The sequence below is a fragment of the Lissotriton helveticus genome, chromosome 9, assembly GCF_964261635.1.
Source record: "Lissotriton helveticus chromosome 9, aLisHel1.1, whole genome shotgun sequence".
In the NCBI taxonomy this organism is placed as follows: domain Eukaryota; kingdom Metazoa; phylum Chordata; class Amphibia; order Caudata; family Salamandridae; genus Lissotriton; species Lissotriton helveticus.
The window spans coordinates 930914565-930939186 of record NC_136070.1 but is presented as its reverse complement, the minus strand read 5'-3'; the positions used below and the strand labels follow the sequence as shown (position 1 = coordinate 930939186).

The 24622-nt window shown below is 48.4% G+C and overlaps 1 protein-coding gene across 4 annotated transcripts in view; it reads right to left on the bottom strand.

Moving 5' to 3' along the window:
- Nucleotides 1-19106: 19106 nt before the first annotated feature.
- The window catches only part of RRP9 (ribosomal RNA processing 9, U3 small nucleolar RNA binding protein), a 161160-nt gene continuing 155644 nt past the window's right edge, over nucleotides 19107-24622 (bottom strand). For all 4 annotated transcript variants that reach the window (XM_078661144.1, XM_078661145.1, XM_078661146.1 and 1 more), the window contains one exon: nucleotides 19107-19331. In XM_078661144.1, coding sequence (XP_078517270.1) covers nucleotides 19223-19331 — 109 coding nt within the window. In that variant the 3' untranslated portion in view covers nucleotides 19107-19222. The remainder of the gene's footprint in view (nucleotides 19332-24622) is intronic.

The following is a 24622-nucleotide window of genomic DNA, read 5'->3' as shown; positions in this document are numbered from 1 at the left end:
TTCTGACAGAGGATCAGGTGGGACTTCAGCATGTTGATGGAGAACCCCAGCAAATGCAGGAGGTCAGCAACAGTCTGGAGGTGAGAGACAACTGCCTGGGTTGATCCCACCTTCAACTACCAGTCATCGAGATAGGGAAAGACTGGAAAACCCCGGAGCTGCGCAGATGAGCTGCCACCACCGCCATCGCTTTCGTTAACACCTGTGGGGCGCAACTAAGGCCAAAGGGGAGCACGGTAACCAAAATGCTCTGACCTACTGTGAACCGCAGAAAATACCGGTGGGCCGGCAGGGCGGGATACCAAAATAAGCCAAGAGAGCCGCAACTTCCTGTTGGAGAAGGACCAGATAATCACCCGACATGCGATGGTACTGGGGTGGCATGGCTGGAGTCATAGTCGCGAAGTGGAGGGAGTAGCCCCTTCGGACTATCTGCAAAACCCACCTGGGACGTGATGGTGCGCCAGTGGGTCAGATGATGGCAAATCCTGCCACCCACTGTCGTTTGATGGGCCTGAAAGGTCAGACTAGGAGGGTTTGGAGGCTGCTACAAAGGAGGGGGGTGGACTGGCCCACCCGCTGGCCCCCAGAACCACGTGGGTGGTTCCCACGTCCCCAACCGCGCTGAGGTTGAACAGCTTGCGCTGGCCTGTGGCTCTGAAAGGAACGTGTTGGGGCACCCATTCCGTGGCCACGAAAGGGGTGAAAAGCAGACCGAACAAGAAACATGGTGGAGAGGTTCAAGGACTTGGCCATAGCCCAAGAGTCCTTGAAGTGCTCTAGCACATTGTCTGCTTTGTTGCTGAAGAGGCGACGGCCATCAAAGGGCATGTCCATCAAGGTGTTCTGGACATCCCCAGAAAAGCCAGTTGTCCACAACCAGGCATGACTGCGAAGCGCCACTGATGTTGAAATGGTCCTACCCAGTGAGTCGAACTTTGCTGCATCCCTCCCCTCGGCAACAGCATGGGAGAGCACGTCCCACGCCTCCTACGGTCACTGAGGCAGCACTTGCACCACCATATCCCAGACAGAGTGGGAATAACGGCCAAGAGGCATGCAATGTTCATAGACCACAGCCCTAAGCTGGAGGAAGAAAACAACTTCTTCCCAAACTGTTCCAGCTTCTTGGATTCCCTGTCCGGTGGTGCGGTATGGAATGTTATGTTAGGTAGTCTTGTATAGCGCTCAGCTGCCTCAGCGAAGAGGTGTTCCGGCGCTGGTAGCAGTGTCAGTAGAGAGCTAGAGGCTAGACCGTGGGGAACAGATAGGTTTTGATTGCCTTACGGAAGGGTAGCAAGCAGTCTAGGCGGAATGCGCTTTTGGACGCTAAGGCTTGGGCTACCAGGCTCTCGGGGGAGGGGTGTTAGGAGAGTTAAGTGGGGTCACCCGGGGCCGGGCGGTGACATCAGGCAACCATCCTATCCACAGGAACCCCTGCGATGGGCCTGGACCAGGTGCCCAAAAGAATGTCCGTGAGGGCTTCATTAAACGGAAGCAGGGGCTCAGAAGAGCTCTCTGCCGGCTGAAGCACCTCTGTCAAGAGGTTAGTCCTGACTGCCACAGTAGGTAGTTCAAGGTTTAGGGTCTAGGCCGCCCTATGCAACACCACTGCGTAAAAAGCTCCCTCCTCCGTAGCCACGGTAGGAGGAGACAACATGCCATGGTCTGGTGAGGTGTCCAGACCACTGGCATACCCCAGTTCTTCTCTCCAGTCCGTATTTATTCTAGCTGGGCTGTGAGAGGGTCCTCGGCCCCTCCCAGTCTTCCTCACTCTCCTCTGGCTGCCAAACTGCGCCAGGCTGCGGACGTGGTGCCAGTGGAGGTGTTACGAGGTCGACCGGCATCGATCTGGATCCAGGCCAGGATCCAATGGGGCCCTGTGGAGCCGCCGGTGTCGAAGGCCTAAGGCCCCCAGCAGAGTCTGTAGGGCCCGAAGGCGCACTGCCGGGAGTCGAGCTGCCCAAAGATGGCATGCATTGCTTCGTAAAATTGACAAACATGGGCAGGGGTCGTCCCGGGACGGAAGGCCACTGTCAACCCTGAAGGCTCCGCACGCGGAGCCGCTGGAGTGGCACCACCCACACCCTGTGTTGCGTCGGCCGACGGACAAGGGGAGGTCAAAGAATGACTATGCTTCTTCGACTTCTTATGCTTCAACTTACCTGACTGAGTGCAAAGACTTTGACGAGGAGGGACGATGGCTCCGCAGTTTGTTCTGTGACCTCCCACGCAACCGAGACCTTGAAAAACGCAGAGCTGACTGCCGGGCCTCGAGGAGCTTTCGGGACCACTCTCGCAAAGACTTCTGGGCCATGGTATGGCAGTCGGAGCATGACTAAGGGTCGTGGTCGCGTTCCAGGCAGTAGAGGCACACGTGGTGCGGATCCGTTCTGACATCAGTTAAGAACAGGAACCGCAGGCCTTGAAACCTGCCATCCCTCGTGCACCAGGAGTCAATGTAAGACTCGAAAAGAAGTCGACAAAAAGTCACAAAAAGTCAGTCAAAAAATGACTGGGGGTACGGCTCTCTCCACATCTGCGCTCGCTGGCGTGGAAAAAGAAAGAACGGAAGTCAGCACGCGCGAGGGCGGCGTCTAACTTCTGTGATATCATCCCGGCGACCATGACGATGGAGTCGACCGATACCACCCGACGCGCAGGGGTACTGTTGATGAAAAACTTTCTGGATCTAGTCGGACGCCTGGAGGATATTCTAAGGTAAGGAATCTATAAGTAACTGTTTCTTTCAGATACTGCCAACATGCTGCAATGGCAGACCTAGCACAGGTTTTAAGGGGATACTTTAGTGGGTGGCACTATAAGTAGAGTAGGCCTACAAGTAGCATTTAATTAACTAGCCCTGGATATGTGGTATTGCACTTTACTAGGGACTTAAAAGAAAATTAAATATGCCAATCAGGTGTAAATCTAGTTTACCATGTTTTAGGGAATGTGCAAAAGCACTTTAGCACAAGTTACGAGCGCTTAAGTGCTCAGAATCCCAAGGCAAAACATTTTATTTTACAAAAATAGGAGGGGTGAAGCCAAACGGTATGGCAATGGCTCTGCAGAGATGGCAAGTCCAACATAAGAAAAGAAAAGGCTAGATTAGTACTGGATTAAGAGGCTAGGTCATAGGAAAATCCATGGGAAAAATGCATACCAAAGATCAGGCTCTGTTTTTACCAAACATCTGGGATAGCAGCTAGAAATCTACAGAACTAGTAGAATTAAGAGAAATGTGCAGAGTATTTTAATACTCGTGTGAAGAGGAATTCTTTTGCTGGTTGTCTAAAAGACTGATTTAGTACCAGCATAACAGAAACATATGTGACTGCTAAGTTCTCCGCCCACTGAAGCTTTTAAGGCTTGATAGCAGGATAAAAGACATAGCAATCTGCCACAGACCACTATCAATTCCTTTCTTCTCTGAGGTGCAAAGGGCTAAATTAAAACTCCAGAAGCATGCATCTCAGTGAAGTGGAAGACTGTCTTTTTGTTACTGATTGATATTTCCTGCCAACCTGTTCTGCGTTATCCAAGACTTATTCCCTAACCCTTTCTTCAATCGCTCAATCTTCATGTTCTCCAAAACTGCAGAGCACATCTCCAGAGCATCTGGAAGAGATTCAAAACGTTTTTAGGAGCAAAGCTTTGCTTGTTAGTCCAGGTCCTTTGCAACAATGAAGAATGTAAGCATTAGGCCAATATCAGATTTTTAGGACCTGAACAGTTTATTTTAGTACAGATTTTCATACGGTAATGCTAGCTCAGTACTTGGAGGCCATGCAGAGGAGGGGATGGTGGCCATTCATAAAAAAGTCTACATCGCTATCAAGATAGAGCATCAATTTCATATATTAACAAACTCAAATAAAGACTGCCTGAATTTTATCCGTAGCATGATCACAAAGTTTCTTCCAGCAGTGGCTGCCCATCTTTATCCACAGGCCATTAATCCGTACTCCAATTTACATGACTGGATGGTCAAGACCCAGTCCTGCATGTTGAAACTCTGGAATCTGATTGATCATAAACCAGGAAAAGTCTCATGTGACGGAATCCAGTTAACAGAATGTGCTGTACGTCTGAAAATTCCATCTCTGGAGGAGAATGGATCATTGAAGATGGGTGGACAGTTTTCCAGGGGGACTTTCTGCTCCATTGGCTCCACTTTGGGTGTATATGGTGCAACACCATTTGGGGACAAAAGAAACCCAAGCTTACTATTTTCAATCAGGTTTCGAAGGGTCTTTATTGGCAGACCTTCAATTCCAAGCTTGAGAAAGGGCATTTAATCTACTCTTGGTTTTTGTACTGCCAAACTGACCACCGACTCCTCTGTACGGTTAGTGGCACACTCAAGGGATCATTGGATTAAGGACTCTGGACTCTCCAGTTCAGAGACCTGCAATATCACTCACCTGTAGAGTCTTATTCTCAAGGTAAACATCACTGTAGTTACTGCTGTGGGAAAATGGTTTTTAAAGTTAATTGCTTAAAATCTAATTTATGCATCGGTTCAGCAGATCTCATTATTCCGGATAGTACCAGATAAACTCCATTTTGGCCCCTGGTATAGTATATGGGGATATAATTTCATGGCCATTTACAGAAATGTTTCTAGGTGTCACTGCACTGGAAGTGGCTAACTTTTGGGAATCTTTCATGCTTTGCCGATAAATGACCATAATAGAAAAAAAGTTCCTCTGTAAATTATTTTCGAAATGGGATCATGAAGACCCACAGTTGGGTAACTCATGTAAACCGTCTCAGAGCTGGTCAATGGCAACCTCAAAAAACTACATTAAAAAATTACATAACACTGAGTAATACCACATTCTCTAGACATCACAGGCAAAACCATAGTTCACCTCATAACCCAAGAAGATAATCTCCCCCCCTCCCCAAGATTGTCCCTCAGCCCCACCATCTTTCAACACGTACAAGACGCCCCGGCCAACATAGTCAAATCGCACACTAAACATAATCTCCTATACCGATGACATACAGCGCATCCTCCCGCTGTCAGAAGAACCCTGCATCACCAGAGCCAACTTCCACAGATGTATGATGAATGTCACCGACTTGATGAAGGACGACTGTGTCAAGCTCAACACGGGCAAGACTAAAGTCCTCATCTTTGGGGAATACACCTCGCCATGAACTATGCATGTTGGGCTGCTGAACTCAGACCATCCCCCGTCCCCACAAACCACTCCCACAACCTTGTCATCATGTAGGACAGCAAACTATCTATGAAGAAACCAGTAAGTGCAGTCTCATCCACCTGCTTCCACACCCTATGCATGCTCTGCAAGATCTTCAGGTGGCTTCCAGAACAACACCAGAAGGAAATGTCAGGCAGGCCCTCATCACCAGCAGGCTGGACTATGGGAACACACTACGTAGGAATCACTGTAAGTCTCCTTAAGTTACTAAAGACAAGACAAAACTCAGCTACAAGACAAAACTCACTGCAAGACTCATACTACACTTCCCCAGAGGGACCCACATCAAGAAGCTACACTGGCTCCCGATCCAGAAGAGATGCCAGTTCAAGATGCTGACCCACACACACACAAAGCCCTGCACAATGAAGTCCCAGATTACATCAACAAACAAATGACCTTCCACCAACTGACCAGCCACCTATGATCCGCCTCACTCTTCCTCGCAGACACCCCCCAGATCTGTTGTGGCAACAGCAGAGGGTGCTTCTTTACACACAAGGAGCCAAAAGCTTGGGGGGCGTTAGGTGGCGCACTAGCAAGATGGCCACAATGAGGTGAGGATCCTGCAGCCCAGTATTCTAATCCTTTATTCATCCTGCTTGCTGGCCTCCAAAACATCTAAAACTGCTGCCTACTGAAAGACCTGTACCCCACGCAGACTCGCTACAAGTTTGGAAGAAATAGACCTCACCCCGCGTGAACTATGACATGCTAAAGCCTGGGCCGAGAGACAACACGTGTGGACCGGGAGGGCAGGCAGGATCGCAAAGGCTAACTGAGGCCGTAGATGCGCCGAGGACCTACCTGAAAAGAAAGCGCCGAGGGAGCGGAAACGGTGCGCTCTTACCCTGTGCCTGAACGGAATGTGCCTGAAGACGGGTACTGCTTGACGCGGGGACCGTGCGGCACTCGCTGAACTGTGCTGCTGGTGAGGTGGAGATGCGTCGGCGATACTAAAAGTGCCGCAGGGGTTGCGCTGTAGGAGTCTGCAGCCCGCGCTGCAGTGAGTGAGGGTGCCTTCTCCACTCCCGTGCAGGGCAATTATTAGCACTTAGCTGCCCTGACTTGACCCAAGGGGAGTCTGGGGTTACAGCCGGATTGAAGGTGAGGTGGCCGCGCGAACCAGCGAGGCGGCGAGCGCAGCAGCATTAATCCCCCCCACCCACTCCCCCCTCCGCGACCTGCGTGAAGACTAGTCACTTGTAGTGGAGAGAGACGGTACGGATCACAATCAGACCGCAGTGAGGAAGGGGCGCGGAAGTTGGGTGGGGTGTACCCCCTCATATTGCTGAGTGGTTAGAAGTGGACAACTAGCCCACTGAGGCTGGGGGCTGCTGGAGGTGCCATTTTCAAAGCAGGAATGGCGGGAAGGAAGCCCGGCAGCCTGGAGAGTTTTTTTGATGACCAGTGGCGTGGTCTCCTGCCGGCACCAGTGCATTTGAGTATTTGAGAGAGGCCCTGCTGGAGAGAGGTTGACCGGCATGGGGGGGGGCCCCACTCCCTGACCGCGGTGGGCAGCGCAGGAGCCCCGTTGACAAGGGTACTGAGTTAAGCATCTGCTGAATGTAAAAAATCTGGAGATTCTGGGGGAATGCGGCAACAGGACTCAGCTGCATGTGAGAGGTCCCTGTTGGTTGTGGGGCCCTCTTCTGCCCACTGTGACATTCGGGGGAGCTACGCGAACTGTGGGGTGCCTAGCAGTCTCTGCATCTGAGCGCTATCGGATATTTGTGTAAGCTGAGGGGGTGGACCGCCTTTGGCCACCTCTACACTGGGAGGAGTGAGTGCAGGAGGCAAGTTGGCGATTGGGGAAACCAGACACACGGCAACCAAAGCTGAATTTTTAAGCTGCGAAGCGATCTGGCCGCGCCTCGCAAAATGATAAAGTTCAAGATGGATGCGACGAGGCACAGGGCAGCGCTACGACGCAAACAGCTGATGTACAGAGCATTTTACAAGAGGTCAGGCAAGGCTTTGCCACCATTGTGGACAAAGTGGACCGTATGTCGTCGCGAATGGACGCCGTAGCACACAAGCTGGAAGGGCACGAAGAACGGATAAGAGAAACAGAGAGGCGCATTTCGGACTCAGAAGATATAGCGTCTGGGCACACCACACAACTGTCTCGCATGGATCAACTGCTACGAGTGATTGCTGGCAAGAACGAAGATTTAGAAGTGCCCAGCAGGTGCAATAACATTTGTGTGTTTGGAATCCCGGAATCCACAAACACGTTGAAAAAATGCTACTGACTGCGATAGGAGCTGAATCCTTCTCGAGCCAGTTCATTGTAGAACGTGCCCACAGATCACTTGGACCGTGCCCGCCACCGGGGGCTGCTCCGCGGCCCATAATAGCGAGACTTCTGAATTATATTGAGACCGCGACGTGGCACGGAGTAAGCAGACTGTTGTACGACGGGAATACATTCTCCATCTATCCGGATTTTACGCCCATGGTACAGAAAGAACGGCGAAAGTTTCTGGATGTTAAAAACAAGCTGAGGAAAGCACAGATAGATTACGCCCAGCTGTATCCGGCGAGACTCTGTGTCACTCATCAAGGCAAACAAAGATTCTTTACAAAACTGCAACAAGTGGAGGACTTCCTCAAGTCTGTGAAACGCACAAGCCGGGCGGATGGTGCTGAAGCTGCATCGCAGCAATCTGTATCGACGGGAGCTGAGGAGGACTCGCAGTGAAGCACGTCACCATTGTCAAGATAAGACTGCAATTTTGAGTTGGTGGTATAAATGATTCGGAATGGGGTTCGTACTAACAGACGGTAAGATACATGTGATGTTGGTCCAATAGGCTACAATTACTGCACACTGGGCACCCCGGACTTCCATGGGGCCCGATTATTCCATCTGGATTGGGTTCGATGGGAGAGGGGCTATTGTGTTGCCACCATGACATGACCCCCAATGGGTGTACCCCAAGACTTGTCCACCACAGGGCACATAGGGGCTCTGCAGTGTTCTTGTTGCAGTTTGTGTTGGGGATAAGGGGGGTGGGAGGGAGAATGATGCTGGCAAGTTGGGGTTGCTTCAGTGGGTGGTACTGGGGGGATATGTTTCAGACTGCAACAAGAGAGGGGGGGGTTGGGAGGGGAGGTTGAATGGTGGGATTGTTGTATTGTATGTAGGCATCAGAATGTCACTTGCTGGAGGGGTGGTCAGTTGAAGTATTCAGTAGGAGTTACAAGCGTTTTACAGGAATGTTATATGTTGGTACAAGTGGTTTGGGGAGCAATCAATTTATATTTTACCAAATAGGGCGAGATCTCTGGGAGTGAGCCTAGTGTAAGTTCTCAGGCCCTGAATGTTATGACATGGAACGTTAGAGGCCTGGGGGACCCACGAAAAAAGAGGCACATATTGGCTAATCTAGATAGGCACCGAGTGCACATAGCTATGATACAAAAAACTAATTTCGCACCACAGAGATCTAACAACTTTGCAAGTAGATGGGCGGAACAGAGTATTCTCCTCTTACTCCACATACGCACGGGGAACAGCAATCCTCATAAAGAAGCGGGTACCATTCCACCTAGCGGGTACTGCATGTGATCCACAGGGCCGCTATTGCATACCGTGGGGGAGACTAGGTTCTGAATCCATCATGCTGGCCTGCTGTTACGGGCCAAATACTGATGACCCGAGCTATTTTACATCACTGTGGGCCAAAATTTTAGAAGTTGGCTCTACTCACATAACTGGGGGGGGGGGGGGGGTTAGAACGAACTCAGATCATGCCCCGGTTCTGCTCACGCTTTCTTCCCGGGATCTTGCAACGTCGCGAATTGGGTGCATGCACCGATCCTACTTGACCCTTTCAGGAGGAATTGCAAGAAGAAATACAGGAATTATTTGAACGTAAAAAAGGCTTGGTAGACAGTGTTGAAATCATGTAAATGTAAATGTGGGATACTTGTAAAGCGCACTGTTACTCTACCCGAGTGTCCTGGCGCTGTAGACCGCTGGGGAACCCGTCCTGGTTTTCCCTGTGAGATGGTCCCTTTTCTGGGTATGAATGTTAGCAGCCCTACATGCCAAGAACAGATGCATACTGGTAAGTAGCATATTCAGTTCGAGACATGTGGGCTGCTAAATTCATATCTATTGCATAGAATACATAGTAGTCCCTCCATTAACGGCGGTTGCCCGTGCCAGCTGCAGAAGTCTGAAAGATTGTCTTGAGAACAGCCTGTCCTACAGCTGCTTGGAATGCACATCGACACAGTAATGTTTGGTAAATGTGTGCGGTGTAGACCACGTGGCTGCTCTACAAATGTCTTCCAAAGGAATGTTCCCCAGGAAAGCCATGGAGGCCCCCAACTTGCGTGTGGAGTGCGCCCTTGGGGGTATTGTTAAGGTACGTTTAGCTTTTTGATAACAGATTTGAATGCACTTAACAATCCATCTGGCTAGTCCTGCTTTGGAAATAGGGTTGCCTTTGTGCTGTGCTGAGAAGGCAACAAAAAGTTGTTGTGTTTTCCTAAAGTGTTGTGTTCTGTCAATGTAGTACATCAACGCCCTCCTAACGTCCAATGTATGGAGCATTCTTTCCGCTACCGTTTGTGGGTTTTGAAAGAATGCGGCAGGTCAATAGTTTGGTTGATATGAAACTGTGACACCACCTTCGGAAGGAATTTTGGGTTAGTGCGTAGTACTACGGTGTTTGAATGAATTTGTATGAATGGCTCCTGGATTGTGAGCGCTTGCAGCTCACTAACACGCCTGAGCGATGTAATAGCAATGAGAAAAGCCACTTTCCATGTCAGGAACTGAATTTCGCAGGAGTGCAGTGGCTCAAAAGGTGGGCCCATCAGCCTAGTGAGGACCACATTGAGGTTCCACACTGGAGCTGGTGGTGTTCTCGGAGGAATGACTCGTTTCAGTCCCTCCAGGAAGGCTTTAATGGCAGGCACTCTGAAAACAGAGAGATGTTGCCTGTTCTGGAGATAAGCCGCTATGGCGGATAAGTGTATCCGAATGGAAGCGTACGCTAGATTGCATTTGTAAAGATGTAACAAATAGCAGATGATGTTAGGAATGGATGCATCTAGCGGGTTGATATTGTGTTCTGTACAGTAAATGACAAACCGCTTCCATTTTGCTGCATAGCAAGCTCTGGTAGTGGGCTTTCTTGCCTCTCGTATGATCTCCATGCATTCAGGAGGCAGGTTGAGGTAGCCAAACTCTAGGACCTCAGGAGCCAGATCGCCAGGTTGAGCTGTTGCGGATCTGGATGCTGAATGTCGCCATGGTTCTGCATCAAGAGGCTTGGAGAGAGATGCAGCCTTTGATGCGGTACCACGGAAAGTTCTGGAAACGTGGTGTACCATGGTTGGCGTGCCCACGTTGGAGCAACCAGGAGGAGTGTCATCGAGTGTTGCTTTAGCTTTCTTGCCACCAGCGGAATGAGAGGCGCTGGGGGAAAAGCGTACGCAAATCTGCCTGACCAGGTCATCCATATCGCATTCCCTTGCGATTCCGGGTGAGGGAACCTGGCGGCAAAGCTTTGGCATTTTGCGTTTTCCCTTGTGCAAAGAGGTCTATCTCTGGATGACCCCACCGTTGGAAGTACGGGTGGAGTACTGATGGATGTATCTCCCACTCGTGCATTTGATGGCTGTATCTGCTGAGCAGATCTGCCATCTGATTGTCCTTGCCCGGGAGGTGTTCTGCCATGAGGAAAATGTTCCTCTGAATGGCCCACTTCCACATGCTCTGAGCCAGATGAGACAGCTGTGGCGAGTGAGTACCTCCCTGCTTCTGGATGTAGTACATGGCTGTCATGTTGTCTGTCCGGATCAACACGACCTTGTTGCACAGATGTACTTTGAAGGACTTGAGCGCCATGAAGATTGCCATCAATTCCAGGTAGTTGATGTGCAACTTCTGTTGCTGCGTTGACCACAGTCCCTGCACCGTGTAGTGGAGCACATGAGCTCCCCACCCTTGGAGAGATGCGTCCGTTGTTAGGGTAATCTGTGGCACAGGCTCTTGGAACGGTCGTCCCTTGCAAAGGTTGTGTGGAGTCCACCAATGCAGAGAGTTGTATGCCCGACCGGTCACTAACACTAGGTCTGTCAGTTGTCCCTGAGCCTGTGTCCACTGATTTGCCAAGCATTCTTGGAGCGGGCGCATGTGCAACCTTGCGTGCGGGTTTATGAAGATGCAGGAGGCCATCATGCCTATCAACTGCATGAACACTCTCGCTGGTAGTGAGTGTTGCGGTCTGAACCTCTGGATCAGCGACTGAATGTTGTCGATCCTGACCGGGTTTGGCTGAGCCATAGCAGTCAGGGTATTTATTGTCGCGCCCAGATACTGCCGCACATGGGCTGGTTGAAGGTGCGACTTTGGGTAGTTTAGCGAGAACCCCAGACTGTGAAGGAGGCGAATGGTGTGGGACATGTCTGCGGCGCACTGTTGTTCTGACTTTGCTTGAACGAGCCAGTCGTCTAGGTAAGGGTAGACATGTATGTTCTGCCTCCTGAGGTGCGCCGCAACTGTCGCCAGACACTTTGTAAACACTCTGGGGGCAGTGGTCACTCCGAAGGATAGGACTTTGAACTGATAATGCCTGTTTTGGATGGTGAACCTGAGGTATTTTCTGTGGGATGGGTGGAGTGGTATGTGAAAATAAGCATCCTTGAGGTCCAAGGTTGCTAGGAAGTGCCCTTGGTTCAGCAGGGGAAGAATCTGCTGCAGTGTAAGCATGTGAAAGTGTTCTGACAGTATATACAGGTTGAGGGGGCGTAGATCCAGAGTGGGTCTGAGGGATCCGTCCTTCTTTGGGATAAGGAAGTACAGGGAATAGACCCCTGTGCCTTCCTCCTCCACTGGTACGAGCTTGATTGCGCCTTTTTGCAGCATCACCACTACTTCCTGCTGCAATAAGTGCAAGTGCTCTGCCGACATAGGACGTTGTCTTGGGGGAATGTTGGGTGGAGTGGATGTCAACTCCAAACAATAACCGTACTGGATAAGCTGTCTTACCCACCTGTCTGTGGTGATGGATGTCCAGACTGGAAGGAACTGCTGGAGTCTCCCCCCCGACAGGTGTTGTATGGTCGGGGGGCAGTGACAGAGAGTCACTGTTTGTTGGCGGCAGAGGAACGGGAGTTGTGGTTTCCTCTGCCTCTGCCCTTGGCACTATTACCTCTGTAACCCCCTCTACCCTGCTTGGGGTACGAGGATTGTGCGCCACCTTTCGTGAATTGTGTCTGTTGACCCAAGTGTCCTCTGGTAACACCACGTGCACCTGAGCGACGAAAAGTGCTCCCCCTGAATTGTTGAGACTGAAGCGCCCCCATGGACTTAGCTGTCTCATTGTCCTTTTTAATTTTCTCGAGGGTGGTGTCAACATCTGGGCCAAACAGTCTGTCAGGATTAACGGGCTGGTTGAGTATTGTTGTTTGAATGTCAGGTTTAAACCCGGATATGCGAAGCCATGCTTGTCGCCTTAACATGACGCTAGTGTTAATCGCCCTAGCCGCTGTATCAGCCACATCAAGTGCACACTTTATTGCAGCGTTTGAGATGAGCTTTCCCTCTTGTATGAGCATTTCGGCTCCCTCCTTAAACTTATCAGGTAGGTGTTGAAGGAGCTGTTTTAGGGTGTCGTAATGCGCCCTATCATATCGTGCCAATAGTGCCTGTGTGTTTGATATACGCCAGATATTGGCAGCCTGCGCAGCCACCCTTTTGCCCGATGCCTCAAGCACTTTCGACTCCTTGTCTGGGGGAGGAGCTTCACCCGTTGTTTGGGAGTTCTCCCTTTTGCGGGCATTGGCGACGACCAACGAGTCCAGAGGCAACTGTCCCCGAATATATGCAGGGTCCCCAGGTGCTGGTCTGTATTTTGTTTCGATACGTGGGTTCACCACTCTCGCCCTGGTAGGTTCTTTAAAGATCTCTGGGGCATGCTTAAGGACACCTTTTAGCATAGGAAGTGTCTTAACTGTTCTTTCTGAGACAGAGAAAGTGTCAAACAAGAAATCTTCTTCCACTGGGTCAGCATGCATGTCCACATCATGATTTGCAGCTGCCCGCTCTATTAAGGCATTGAATGCCGCTGAATCCTCAGTTGGGGATGTACGTGCACCAAAACCCTGTGGGTCCTGTACCACCTGATGGCCTCCCTGGTCACCAGTGTCGTCATATGAGTCCTGTTGTACATCAGGGTCATTGTTGTCCGGGAAATTGTACTGGTCATCCTGGTCATCATCCTCTCCCCCTGACTGGTTGGGTGAAGGTGATGGACTCCTCCTTGGTGTAGGCTGAATAGGTTCCACAAGGGCAGAAATGTCCTGTGCTGGCCTTTTCTTTTTCAGTGGAATGACATAGGATTGCAATGGTTGGGAAGTGATCTTTCTTTTATAGAGGGTCAATTTCCCTGTTTCGGCATCGATGTAATGCTCAGATTGTTCTTCTGAGGCTTGATGTCGATCCAATCGGCCACTTTGCGTCGAAGGTTCTGACGTTTTAGTGATCTTCGGCACCGATTTGGGTGCAAATGCCTTCGGTGCCACCTTCGGCGGCAGTGTGTAGAGAAGCTTGCTCGAAGTCTTCGCAGGTGCGTCCACCGGTTTTGGACCCGACGGCGTGTGAGTCGTCGACATCGAAGTCTTCTCCCGAATACATTTGAGGGAGTCAGCGACCTGCTTTGTGAAGGAAGCGGAGGGTTTGGTAACCGATGCCTCATGTCCGGTACTATCGGAGGCCTTCTGCGTTGAAGCGGTGGCCGCCGACGATTCTTCGGCTGCAACGGTCCGTGCCTCCGTTATAGGCTTAGGCGCCGATGCCGTTGCTTCAGATTTGGTGTCTTTGTGCCGATGCGTAGTGCCTCCGGACTCCGGGTCGTGGGCCTGTGCAGACTTTGTGTCGACGGCTTTAGTGGATTTTGCCGGCGTAACCGTGCCCGACCCATGATGGACGACCGTCTTCGAGGACGGGTCCTTGGGCACCTTCTGCGGCGCTGTCGACTCGACAGCCTTCTTCGACTTCGGAGGGCCGGAGGGCGACGGAGTCGATGAGGGAGCAGGCTTCGTCACTTTTGATGGGACGTCGGCCATTTTAGGTGTTGTCGAAGCCGTAGGTTTCGGTTTCGTTTTCGATGGAACGTCGGCCATCTTAGGTGTCGTCGATTCCGAAGGTTTCGGTTTCGATACGCGCAATGGCGTCTCCGCTGTTGTGTCCGTGGCCGGGCCAGAAGGCGGGGCCGGGGATAGCGGTGCAGGGTCGTGGGTAAGGCCGAGTGGCGATCCCGTGACCTGAGCCTGAATCATGTAACTTTCGGGGCATAGCTCTTCCTCCGAGCTATCTTCCGCGGCCCCATAAACTTCTTCGTCGTCCCCTACCTCCTCGACGTATTCAAGGTCTTGGCCCTGTCCATCGACGTGTTCTTCGGGATCGGCCTCGACCTCCGTCGACGGTGGTGAAATATGAAGATGATGGCTTCGGCCTTCTTCTGCGGGGTCGTCGAATATGTCGTCGGGTGCCGGAGCCGCTCGCCGAGCTTCGAGGCGCGCCCTCGCCGAAGCTTGAGCGTTTTCTTTGACCTGAACTTTGAGCAGGCCATGCAGTTGTCCTAGTTGTGGTCCGGCGAGAGGCATTTGTTACAGACTGGATGCACGTCGATATGTGGGTATTTGGATCCACAGACGGGGCAGAACTTGAACGGACTTCGTTCCATGGTAAGATCGTCGGGGCTTGCTGCGACGAGAGGGCCTCGATTTTCGAAGAGTTACTCGACTCCGCAGAATTCCGACTCGAAGAGTGGGATGATGCTCGAGACCGCACGCTAACAATACCGACGCAGGTAACGAAGGCCTTTTGGCCTTAAGAAGTACGTTTTTTCGATTCCGACAAGGAGACGTCGAAATCACATCCGAACCCAATGGCGGAAAAAAACAATCTGGGGATGGAGTCGATGCCCATGCGCACTGTAGTCCAGGGGAGGAGCCACCTATCTCGTGATACTTCGAAGACTCTTCCAGGACAACAATGTGCAATCATCCGGACCCAACACTAGGCGGCGATCTATGCAACAGATATGAATTTAGCAGCCCACATGCCTCGAACCCAGGCATCCCCGGCGTCTGTGGGGGGCCGTTGTAGAGATGAGGCAAGCTTAATGCCCAGAGTTGCCGAGTGTGTTCCCTGGTTAGAGTAGGCACTGAGGCGAGAATTATCGAGTCCGTTGACCCTGGTCCAAGACCCTGCCGCGTCGGGATTTGAACCCTGGTCCCAGGCCGTGCTCTGCTTACAGGTCTGCCGCCGCTAACCATTGAGCCACACCACTCCACTCCACTCCACTCCACTCCACTCTGGGGAGGCATTTAAAGTCACGATTCGTGGGTACTGCATATCGAAAGGTTCTGGGGTCCTGAAAGATATACTCCACTCCATTCGAAAATTGGAGCTAGAGCTCAAGGCACTGGAAAAGGAACTGGCAGTGGGCCCAAATGGAGAAGCCCAGGCTAAATTTAGAAACACACTCAGAGTACATGGACATGGCACAAAGAGAGGTGCAGTTTTGGGGCAAATATTGGGTAGCCAGGAGTTATGGAGAAGGTGAACGACCAGGTAAGGTCCTGGCACAACTAGTTAGAAAACCTCACTGTGCTAATTATGTTCTGCAAATTGAGGATTTAGACGGGACAGTCTATAGAGACACGACCACTATTCTTAACGCCTTTACGCGCCATTATCATCGGCTTTACACCACGAATAGAGTGGATGCTCTGGATCTGGCAATTTTCTGGGGGACGTGGCGCTGGGCTGGCTAAGCGATGAGCAGTAGAAATTCCTATGCGCCTCTTTTGAATTAGATGAGGTTAAGGAAGCCATCATGAGTATGCAATCCGGGAAGGCCAATGGGACTGATGGCATCCCAGTAGAATTCTACAAAACATATATTGACCTAATGGCCTTCATTCTTCGTGAGGTATATGAGGAATCATTAGAAATGGGTAGCCTCCCGGCCTCTATGAGGGAAGCCCTCATTTCATTGTTGAAGCAAGGTAAACCGCCACAACAATGTGACTCCTATAGGCCGTTGTCCCTCCTTAACTGTGATGGGAAAATACTAGCGAAAATTATTGCAACCTGTTGATGGAGACCTTGATCCTCCCTGACCAATCGGGGTTTGTGCCCGGACGAGCCATCTCCCAAATCTGAGGACACTATTCGCCATCTTGAACAAGGTTTCCCAAGACCTACCTATGGCTGCAGTTTTTTTTAGATGCCACAAAGGCCTTTGACTCCATCGAGTGGGACTATATTTTTGGTGTGATGCTCAGAATGGGCTTCCCACCCCTCTTCCTCTCGTGGATTAAGCTGTTATACCATTTGCCGAGAGCTAAGGTTTTGATTAATGGGCATGTCTCGCAAACATTCCAAATCACTAGAGGCACCCGCCAAGAATGCCCACTTACCCCGTTACTCTTTGCTATCGCAGTGGAACCGCTGGCGGCAAAACTGCAGCAACACCACAATGATAAGGCCCTTAGATGCAATTTGCGTCAAATACCTGTCTCTCTCTATGCGGATGACATCACCCTTTACATTCGTGACCCACCGCAGAATCTGAACCCGGTGCTTAGGGAATTTATAGTATTTGGGAAATTATCGGGAATACAAATCAATTGGGTGAAGTCAAATATTTTTCCACTAAGGATTGCGACAACCCGCTTCCCGTTAGACTACCCTTTAGAATGGTGTGACGAGGAACTGAAATATCTGGGGATACGAGTTACTAGGGATAGGGGGGAACTCATAAGACTGAACTATGGTACGACCGCGACCCGCATAACGGAATATGTTACCCGATGGATAGCTTTACCACTCTCCATGGCGGGCCGAGCATCCTTGATTAAGATGGTGATACTCCCCTAGCTGCTTTATCTCTTTCTCAATATACCATACTATCCCATGTTTTTTTCTTCAAAACGCTGAGAACGGAACTGATACGCCTAGTGTGGGGGAGGTAAACAGCCGAGGCAGCAGTGGAGCGTGCGGACTAGGCCCTACTCACAGGGTGGGTTTGGGGTACCAAACTTTGAATTATACTACATGAGTGCGCAAGCCCACTATGCTTGGTTTTGGGTAACACAACCGAGATACATGCCACAAGTTGCGGCGGAACACTGGCTAGCGCACCCCACACCTGTAGATGGCGTCATATATGAAAATGTGAGTGCTGGGGACCGGATGCAGACGACACTTACATGTACGATTTCAGCATGGCAATGCATAGGACGTATGCTGGGCACATCCATGCTCTACTCTCCGTTGCTGCCTCTCACTTGTCACCCGAACATGAATCTCTTGCAGGAAACCATATTCCACAACTTTAAAAAACATACAAAAATTCACACCTGGGGGACTTATTCCAAAATGGCCTATTCCGAACTCTGGAACAGATGTTCCAGAATACACAGCAGACCCTGATGGACACTTTTGTATATCCGGCTTAGACGGGATCTGCTTGCTGAACCCGGATTTTCCAGCTGAACCATAAGCACTAACACCATTACAGCTGATACTGCAGTGCACGACAGCAAGACGTCTGGTATCCTTGATATATCGTACAGTACACACATAGCCACTTTGTCCCGCACATGGTGGGGGGAGGAGCTGGGCATTTCCCTGACTGATAATCATTGGGAATTCTGTTGTTCGCAAACTGAACAGGTCTCGGCCAGCAGTTGGCTCCGTATAATTCATTATAAATTCCTACACAGACTGTATTACACCCCTGCTAAGATGCATAGATTTGGTCTAAGGGACTCGGATAGATGTGATGGGTGTTGGGCCGAAGGTGCGAACTTTCTCCATCTGGCGTGGGAATGTCCTGGGATATACGAGTACTGTAAACAGGTTTTCTAGGCTCGGTCATTGATGATAAATATGCATGTTGACCCTACCCCACTGATGGCCCTGTTAGGTTATGTTAAGACTTTATGAGCTGAGCACCGCAAATTTGTAGCCCTGGCGCTACTCATGGCTAAGAGAAGAGTGGCCTGTCGTTAGGGGAGGGGGCGGGCACCCAAATTTAAGAGCTGGATCGATGATTTGATGATCTGCCAGGAGAAGCTTGCAACATATGCTGAATTGTTGCCTCTAGGCCCAGGGATATATGGGCTCCGCTAACATGCTACCTGATTGCACATCCGTGCAACCCCCCATAAACTGGTGTGACTACATTATTGCATATGAGACACGGGAGATTGCTCTGGTGGGATGGGAGATGCCTTTGTATATCGCGGGGAGATGGAGTGTGAGTGATCTGCAGTCTTGGTACCTGTGAGACTTGAAATCAATGCTATTGCAGATGAAATGGTGGGATAGGTCACACGGGAGAGGGAGGATGGAACTGTAAACTGATTGACTGTTCATTTCAGAATGTGTTGTGGTGCACAGGAGCTCACTAGAATGGCAAGTATTCGGGGGCTGGACTTACACAACATGAGAAAGAAACTACTACCATGTAACTTGAAGGTTTAAAAAATCCCACCAATGTACCAAATATTGTTCCATGCCTACTGTTGATGCTAATGTAACTGTTTGTCTATGACTGAAAAAATAATAAACAGACAAAAAAAAAGTGCCAAAAGCTTGGGCAACATTCCCCTGCACCTCAGGACCGCCTCATCGCTCCAGCATTTCAGGAAAGGACTCAAAACAGGACTGATAGAATTAACAGATCAGCGTGAAGCAGCTAGCAACTCCAACACCAAAAAATGTACCCCCTTATGTGAATCCAGAGGTTTATAAATTATCTATGCAAAGGTAACTAAGGCCGATGGAATGGCCATCCATCAAGCAAAGGAACACTCATTTTATCATTTAGTAAAAAAAAAAAAACCTTTAATAAACATTCTTTTTACAAAATATGCAACCAGCAATAAATAAACTCTGATGCCTTTGGATCTCTGATGGAAGGGGAATAGAAGGGTGTGATGGATTTCTATGGATCTTTACTGGGCTCCTCCTCTGCGTCACTCGCAGAAGCTTTCTTCAGAGGGATTATGTACAACCCATTTTTGGCCTCCTTAATGCGCCACCAGCGTCCCAACCTTTGAAGAAAGAGAAAATATATTAGGCCATATGATCACAGGTTATGAAGCATGAGTTTAAGAAAATGCAGCCGGTTAAAAAGGAGTGCAGCAGGGTGTCTTAGGGGGAAGACTTGTACATTGACTACAATGCCAAACAGCTTTATGTACCACCATTACCAGGATGAAGACCTATGGAACAGAAACCTTGGAGAATCACTCCATATCCAAGTACACATTCCTTTCATTCATAAGACCACCCTGTTCACATGAGCAGGTGTACCTCCATCCTGCGCAACTGAGCCACTCGTTCTGATGGCGTTAGTACTGCTCTACTACCATTTAATCAACTATGCTGTTAAATGTCAAAACAGTAACACAAATATGTCCTCTTGTGTATTGGGGGGGGGGGGGGAAGGTGGACAGGAAAGAGTATCTAACAAGCAATGGCATAGCCAATAGGTCTCGCTTTGGGACCTTATGAGTTTTTAGCCATGCAGCACATTATCTTAGGTGCTGTGCCAATCTAATGAAAGACAAATGTAGTTAAAATGTAAATCAACTGTGGACATTTTATTGCTTTACCACACATTTAGCATGTATTCCGCATGGTTAATAAGGGAAGCTTTAGAACATAATTCCAATACATCATGAAGCCACATAAACCACGCTTAGCCCATTGCAACTGCAAAAACCTCTTCAATTTGCCCAGCACAATACCATTCCATTTGTGTGGCATGAGTGCTTTATGAGCAAGTATCAAGGTATGCAGTTCTTGTCGCCGCTATACACAACCATGCTCACACAATTACAACAAGCATTTGCAATGCAATAGGTCTTGCATTTAAGCGAGTTTGAGCTATTGGATTTGTAAATGACAATGCATTTTATTGATGTTTTCGTTTATAAAACATAAATAAAAGGCATTGTCATTTATAATGCCAATAGCTTAAACTCGTGTAAATGCAAGACCTATTGCATTGCAAATGCTTGTTAAAGTTGCTAAATTACTGTGGGAGGGCTACGGGGGGGAGGGTGGTTGTGCCTAACACTAGACTGAGGGGAGGGTGTGGGGGAGTGAAGTAACATGAAATGGGAGGAGTGTAGGGTTAAAAGCGCGAGAATACAGTCACGTGCACTGTCAGTGCATGTGCAAAAGTAAATAACACAAGTGAGCAATTTTTCATTTCAACATGTTCAGAGAGGCAGGTAATAAATAATATGTGTGTTCATGTTGTGTGGGGGGGATACTGTTCCTTGGAAATGAGGGTTCAGTGGCCCCTCAGGCATTGTGCCCCGGTGCCACTGAACCTGCAGCACCAATTGAAGCCACACCCCTGTCTACACTCCAACACACCAGCAAATCTCAGAGTCCAGTCAAACACCGCACATAAGACGACGTGAAGAGGGCCGAGGTTTGTTCAGAGTTAGGATAACTTCTTCTAAAGCAAACGCGGCACAACGGATACCGGCGCTTGCATCGAACTTCCTGTGAAAAGCAACGGAGGGGAGCACATTATAGTGTGATTACTACCAGCACAAACACAGTCAAACAGAAACGTCAGGGGCACAGCAGGGGGCGAGGTTACGAGCGCCTAAAAGCATGCAGGAATAATGCTGGTGGAACATCAAATGCCTGCTACCGAAAGGCTCACTCGTGTTGTTCAGGAATTATGCGGTTACAAAATGCAAATGCAACCAGGACATCTGACTGTAAAAACCTTCAACTATGTCTCAAGTGCCAGAATGTTGTACTTATAATGAACTATAAACAGCGGAAAAACAAGGGGAGCAATAAATTGAAAATAAATTATGTTTCTGTAACAAGTAACAAAAACTTGGAAAATCCATCTACTGCAAAGTGCAATAAAAAGTTAACACTTCAATGACAAACATCAACCATCTCAACACATCCCCGTTTGCTGCTCACACATTAGTCCCATCTGACGTGGACTGAAAAATCAAGGCTCACACTGCCTGGGGTGCAAGCAGACTAGAATTAGAGGTCACTATGTGCGTGCCGTGTGCTTACAAAGCTTGCTTTATGTTTGTAGTTTCATACGGAGTGAACTCAACCAGACGGTATCGGAGCGCTTTGCATAAGCATCAGCTGTATTACACCTGACACGTTTAACTGGAACCAGCGGGGAGAGGATTTTATTTTGTTTGTTGTTGTCTCTAGGCTATAATAAATCATTATTTCAACATCAAACTAGCTGGTTCCAGGGCGCCGTGTTGGTTGTAATACAACTGGTGCTCATGCACAGCGCTCCGATAACTTCTGGACAATTTCTCTCTCTATAACAAGTTCTCGCTGCAGCTCAGCCTTATCACACAACCACGAGGGGCATTACGGATGCTGGAAGACGTCGCAGAGCAACGTGACCAGCGCCTGCGAACACCATAACCGCGAAGGGTACATCAGCAGCAGTGGAACCTTATGTGATACGTCACTGCGCAGTGGAACCCTCTAAAATAAAATGAGACGTCACTGCGCAGGGGAGACGCTCAACGAAGAGCTGGTGTCACTGGGCAGTACGCCAATTTATTAGGAAGCATACTTCATACCTTATTAACAACCAAACAAATCCCCCCGGCCCTCACTTACCTAACGCTGGAACACGCACACCACAAGTCGGCCTGGAGCGCGCCTCGGAAGAGACGCGGGAGGACAGGAGCGTGACGCGCGTGAACGTGCACGTTGACGTTCCCGCGCGTTCACGGACCTGAGTCGGCTCGTGCACAGGCCTGGAGCTGCTCGCTCACTGCTCTGACTCCCTTGGCAGGGAGCAAGGCGGCTATAAGTCTCGTTGGCGGCAGGGCTTCGCCCTGCAACGCCAGCGAGACCTAAAAAGGACATGGACTTGTGTATTTAAAGGCGTGTAAACTTAATTGATGTGATTTCCCTAATGTGCCACCAACAAGTATTTTTGTTCCTCTACAAGCTTTCTGTTGTTGCATCCAGGTAGACTACAAATAACTGACATACACCTAAACCAGCCAGGTGTATTCGCTTTATCTATGGTAGCTAGCTATTTAAGATAAATAAGGAACTTTAATTTTGTTGTAACTAATATTTAAAAATGTCTGAATTCTAAAATGAGAAGAGTGAATTAAAACCTTACTGAATCCTGTGGAAGGAGTAGTGGTCTACAGACCGTCTCAATCACTCGAGCTATATTCACACTATGTTAGACCTGTACGCCCTTTCACTCTCCACCTCTCATGCATCTGCATACCTTGCACATTACGAATGCAATTTGTCGCAACCCCCAAACACATGGCACCAACTCACACGTGCACACTGAATATTCTATTGCCATATCAACATATTGATAACTGTGTCCCTCCTTCACACACATTTGCACAGAATCACAATTGCTACTGGAATACGTGCCCATTCCTCTTTGTGCTCGACAGAGGCAAAGTATTGGATGGCCATGTATTCTGAACACCTTTCTGATTCACTGACAGTATTGTGAGAAACTCACTGCCTTCAGCCTCAACACCACAGCTCCCAATCGTGGCCCTTTATAAACACCTGGAGGCAGCTCAGTTTAAAATATACACTATACATGAGCAATATGCAACAGAAAAAAGTTAATACAGAAACATCTGGAAATAACTAACAGTTTTAGGAAATGTGAGATGAAGTAAAATGTGAAATATAAGAAGGAACTAAATTAAGGACATGAATTTCTTTAATGTTTGTTACGTTCACTGTTCAGTGTTTTTGCCGGTGAAGTTAAGGACATGATAAGAACCGGTTTCAATGTCTGCTTTTAATTACTACCGGGTCTGAGACCTGGACCACTTAAAGCCCTACTTATAGTCATCAGAAGTAGGTGATCGTTTTCAAAAACTGGGCTTCGGTACAAAAGAATTGGGCACTACCCCCATATTTGAGAATACCTAATTTGCACATTCAAGACTTCTAAGTGTCAAAATAATGATCACTTCTCTGAATATTTCCCATAAGGACACCAGCAGTAATTAGTGATGGCAAGGAAGCATAGCACATTACCATGCATGGAATCGATCGCAACAGTGTCAATACATCAAGTGCAATTTTTTCAACTGTATTCATTCAGACAATTTAAAATCAAATTATTTTCAACTCGACACAACCCACAGGATAGATTTGGTTGAATGTCTGTGTCGGCTAATCACCTTGGGATGGCTTTGTGCAAAGAAAATGTAAAAGGGGCGAGCACATAAGAGTTACATTGAGACAAGCTTGCTTCACCGCTAGCCCGAAATTAAGTGTTGTGAAACTTTACTGTAGGAATAAATGTAACACGGATAACAAAGTAACAGGAGTTGATGTAAATAATGTGGTGTTGTGTAAGAAGCTTATTTGATGGAAAAAACTACATGATTTCTCTTAAAAAAAGTTTAAATGTAAGATTATGCTGTTTTTTTGTGATAAACAAATTTCCTGAGGAGGAAATTGCGCTATATAGGCATAAGTTCTGTTCTAAACACAATTACTAGTAGGCAGATGACTAATGAATAATACATCTGACCTCTTAATAGAGCTTTCAAGCAGGGCACCGAAAACTTATTTTTGTTGTTTTAGAACGATGATAGGATGTGAATAGGTGATTCATTTTTTAAGATCATCAATTATGCTTGCTCGCAAATAATTTCTGCCCCAAAGGTAGGTTACACACGAAATACAGAGCTATTATCATGCAATAATCTGAACTGAATGTGCTTTTTGGAAAGACCAGCTCAATAAAAAATAAAAAAAACTTGTGTATACATTAAAGAACTACAAATGTGTTTAAGTGTCCACATGCTTTGCAGTAGGGCGGAGTTCTCTAGATCACAAGTGAACTATGCCCAGATGTGTTTATTTACATTTATTTAAGGTCGGATTGAGTGCACTTTGGACCGCATGATGTATTCATCCAGCTTACCTATGTGCCCGATGGCTCAAGGGCAGCTCAAGGTAGCAATCTAATAACAAGCATTTGCAATGCATAAGGTCTCGCATTAGGAAAGTTTGAGCTATTGGTATTGTAAATGACACATTTTTTATATATGTGTTGGTTTTGAAAATAGCAAAAATAATAGCTTTGTCATTTACAATGCCAATAGTTATAACTTGTGACACCTATAGCATTTGTAATGCAATATGTGTTGTATTCACGTGACTTAGATGTATTGATATTACAAATAACAATGGCTTTGAATTTTTTAAATAATTAATACTTAAATAAAAGTTATTGTAATTTATAATGGCAATAGCTTAAACTTTTGTAAATAACTTTTGTGAAGAATATGTTCAGTGTATTTTATTGTGACGA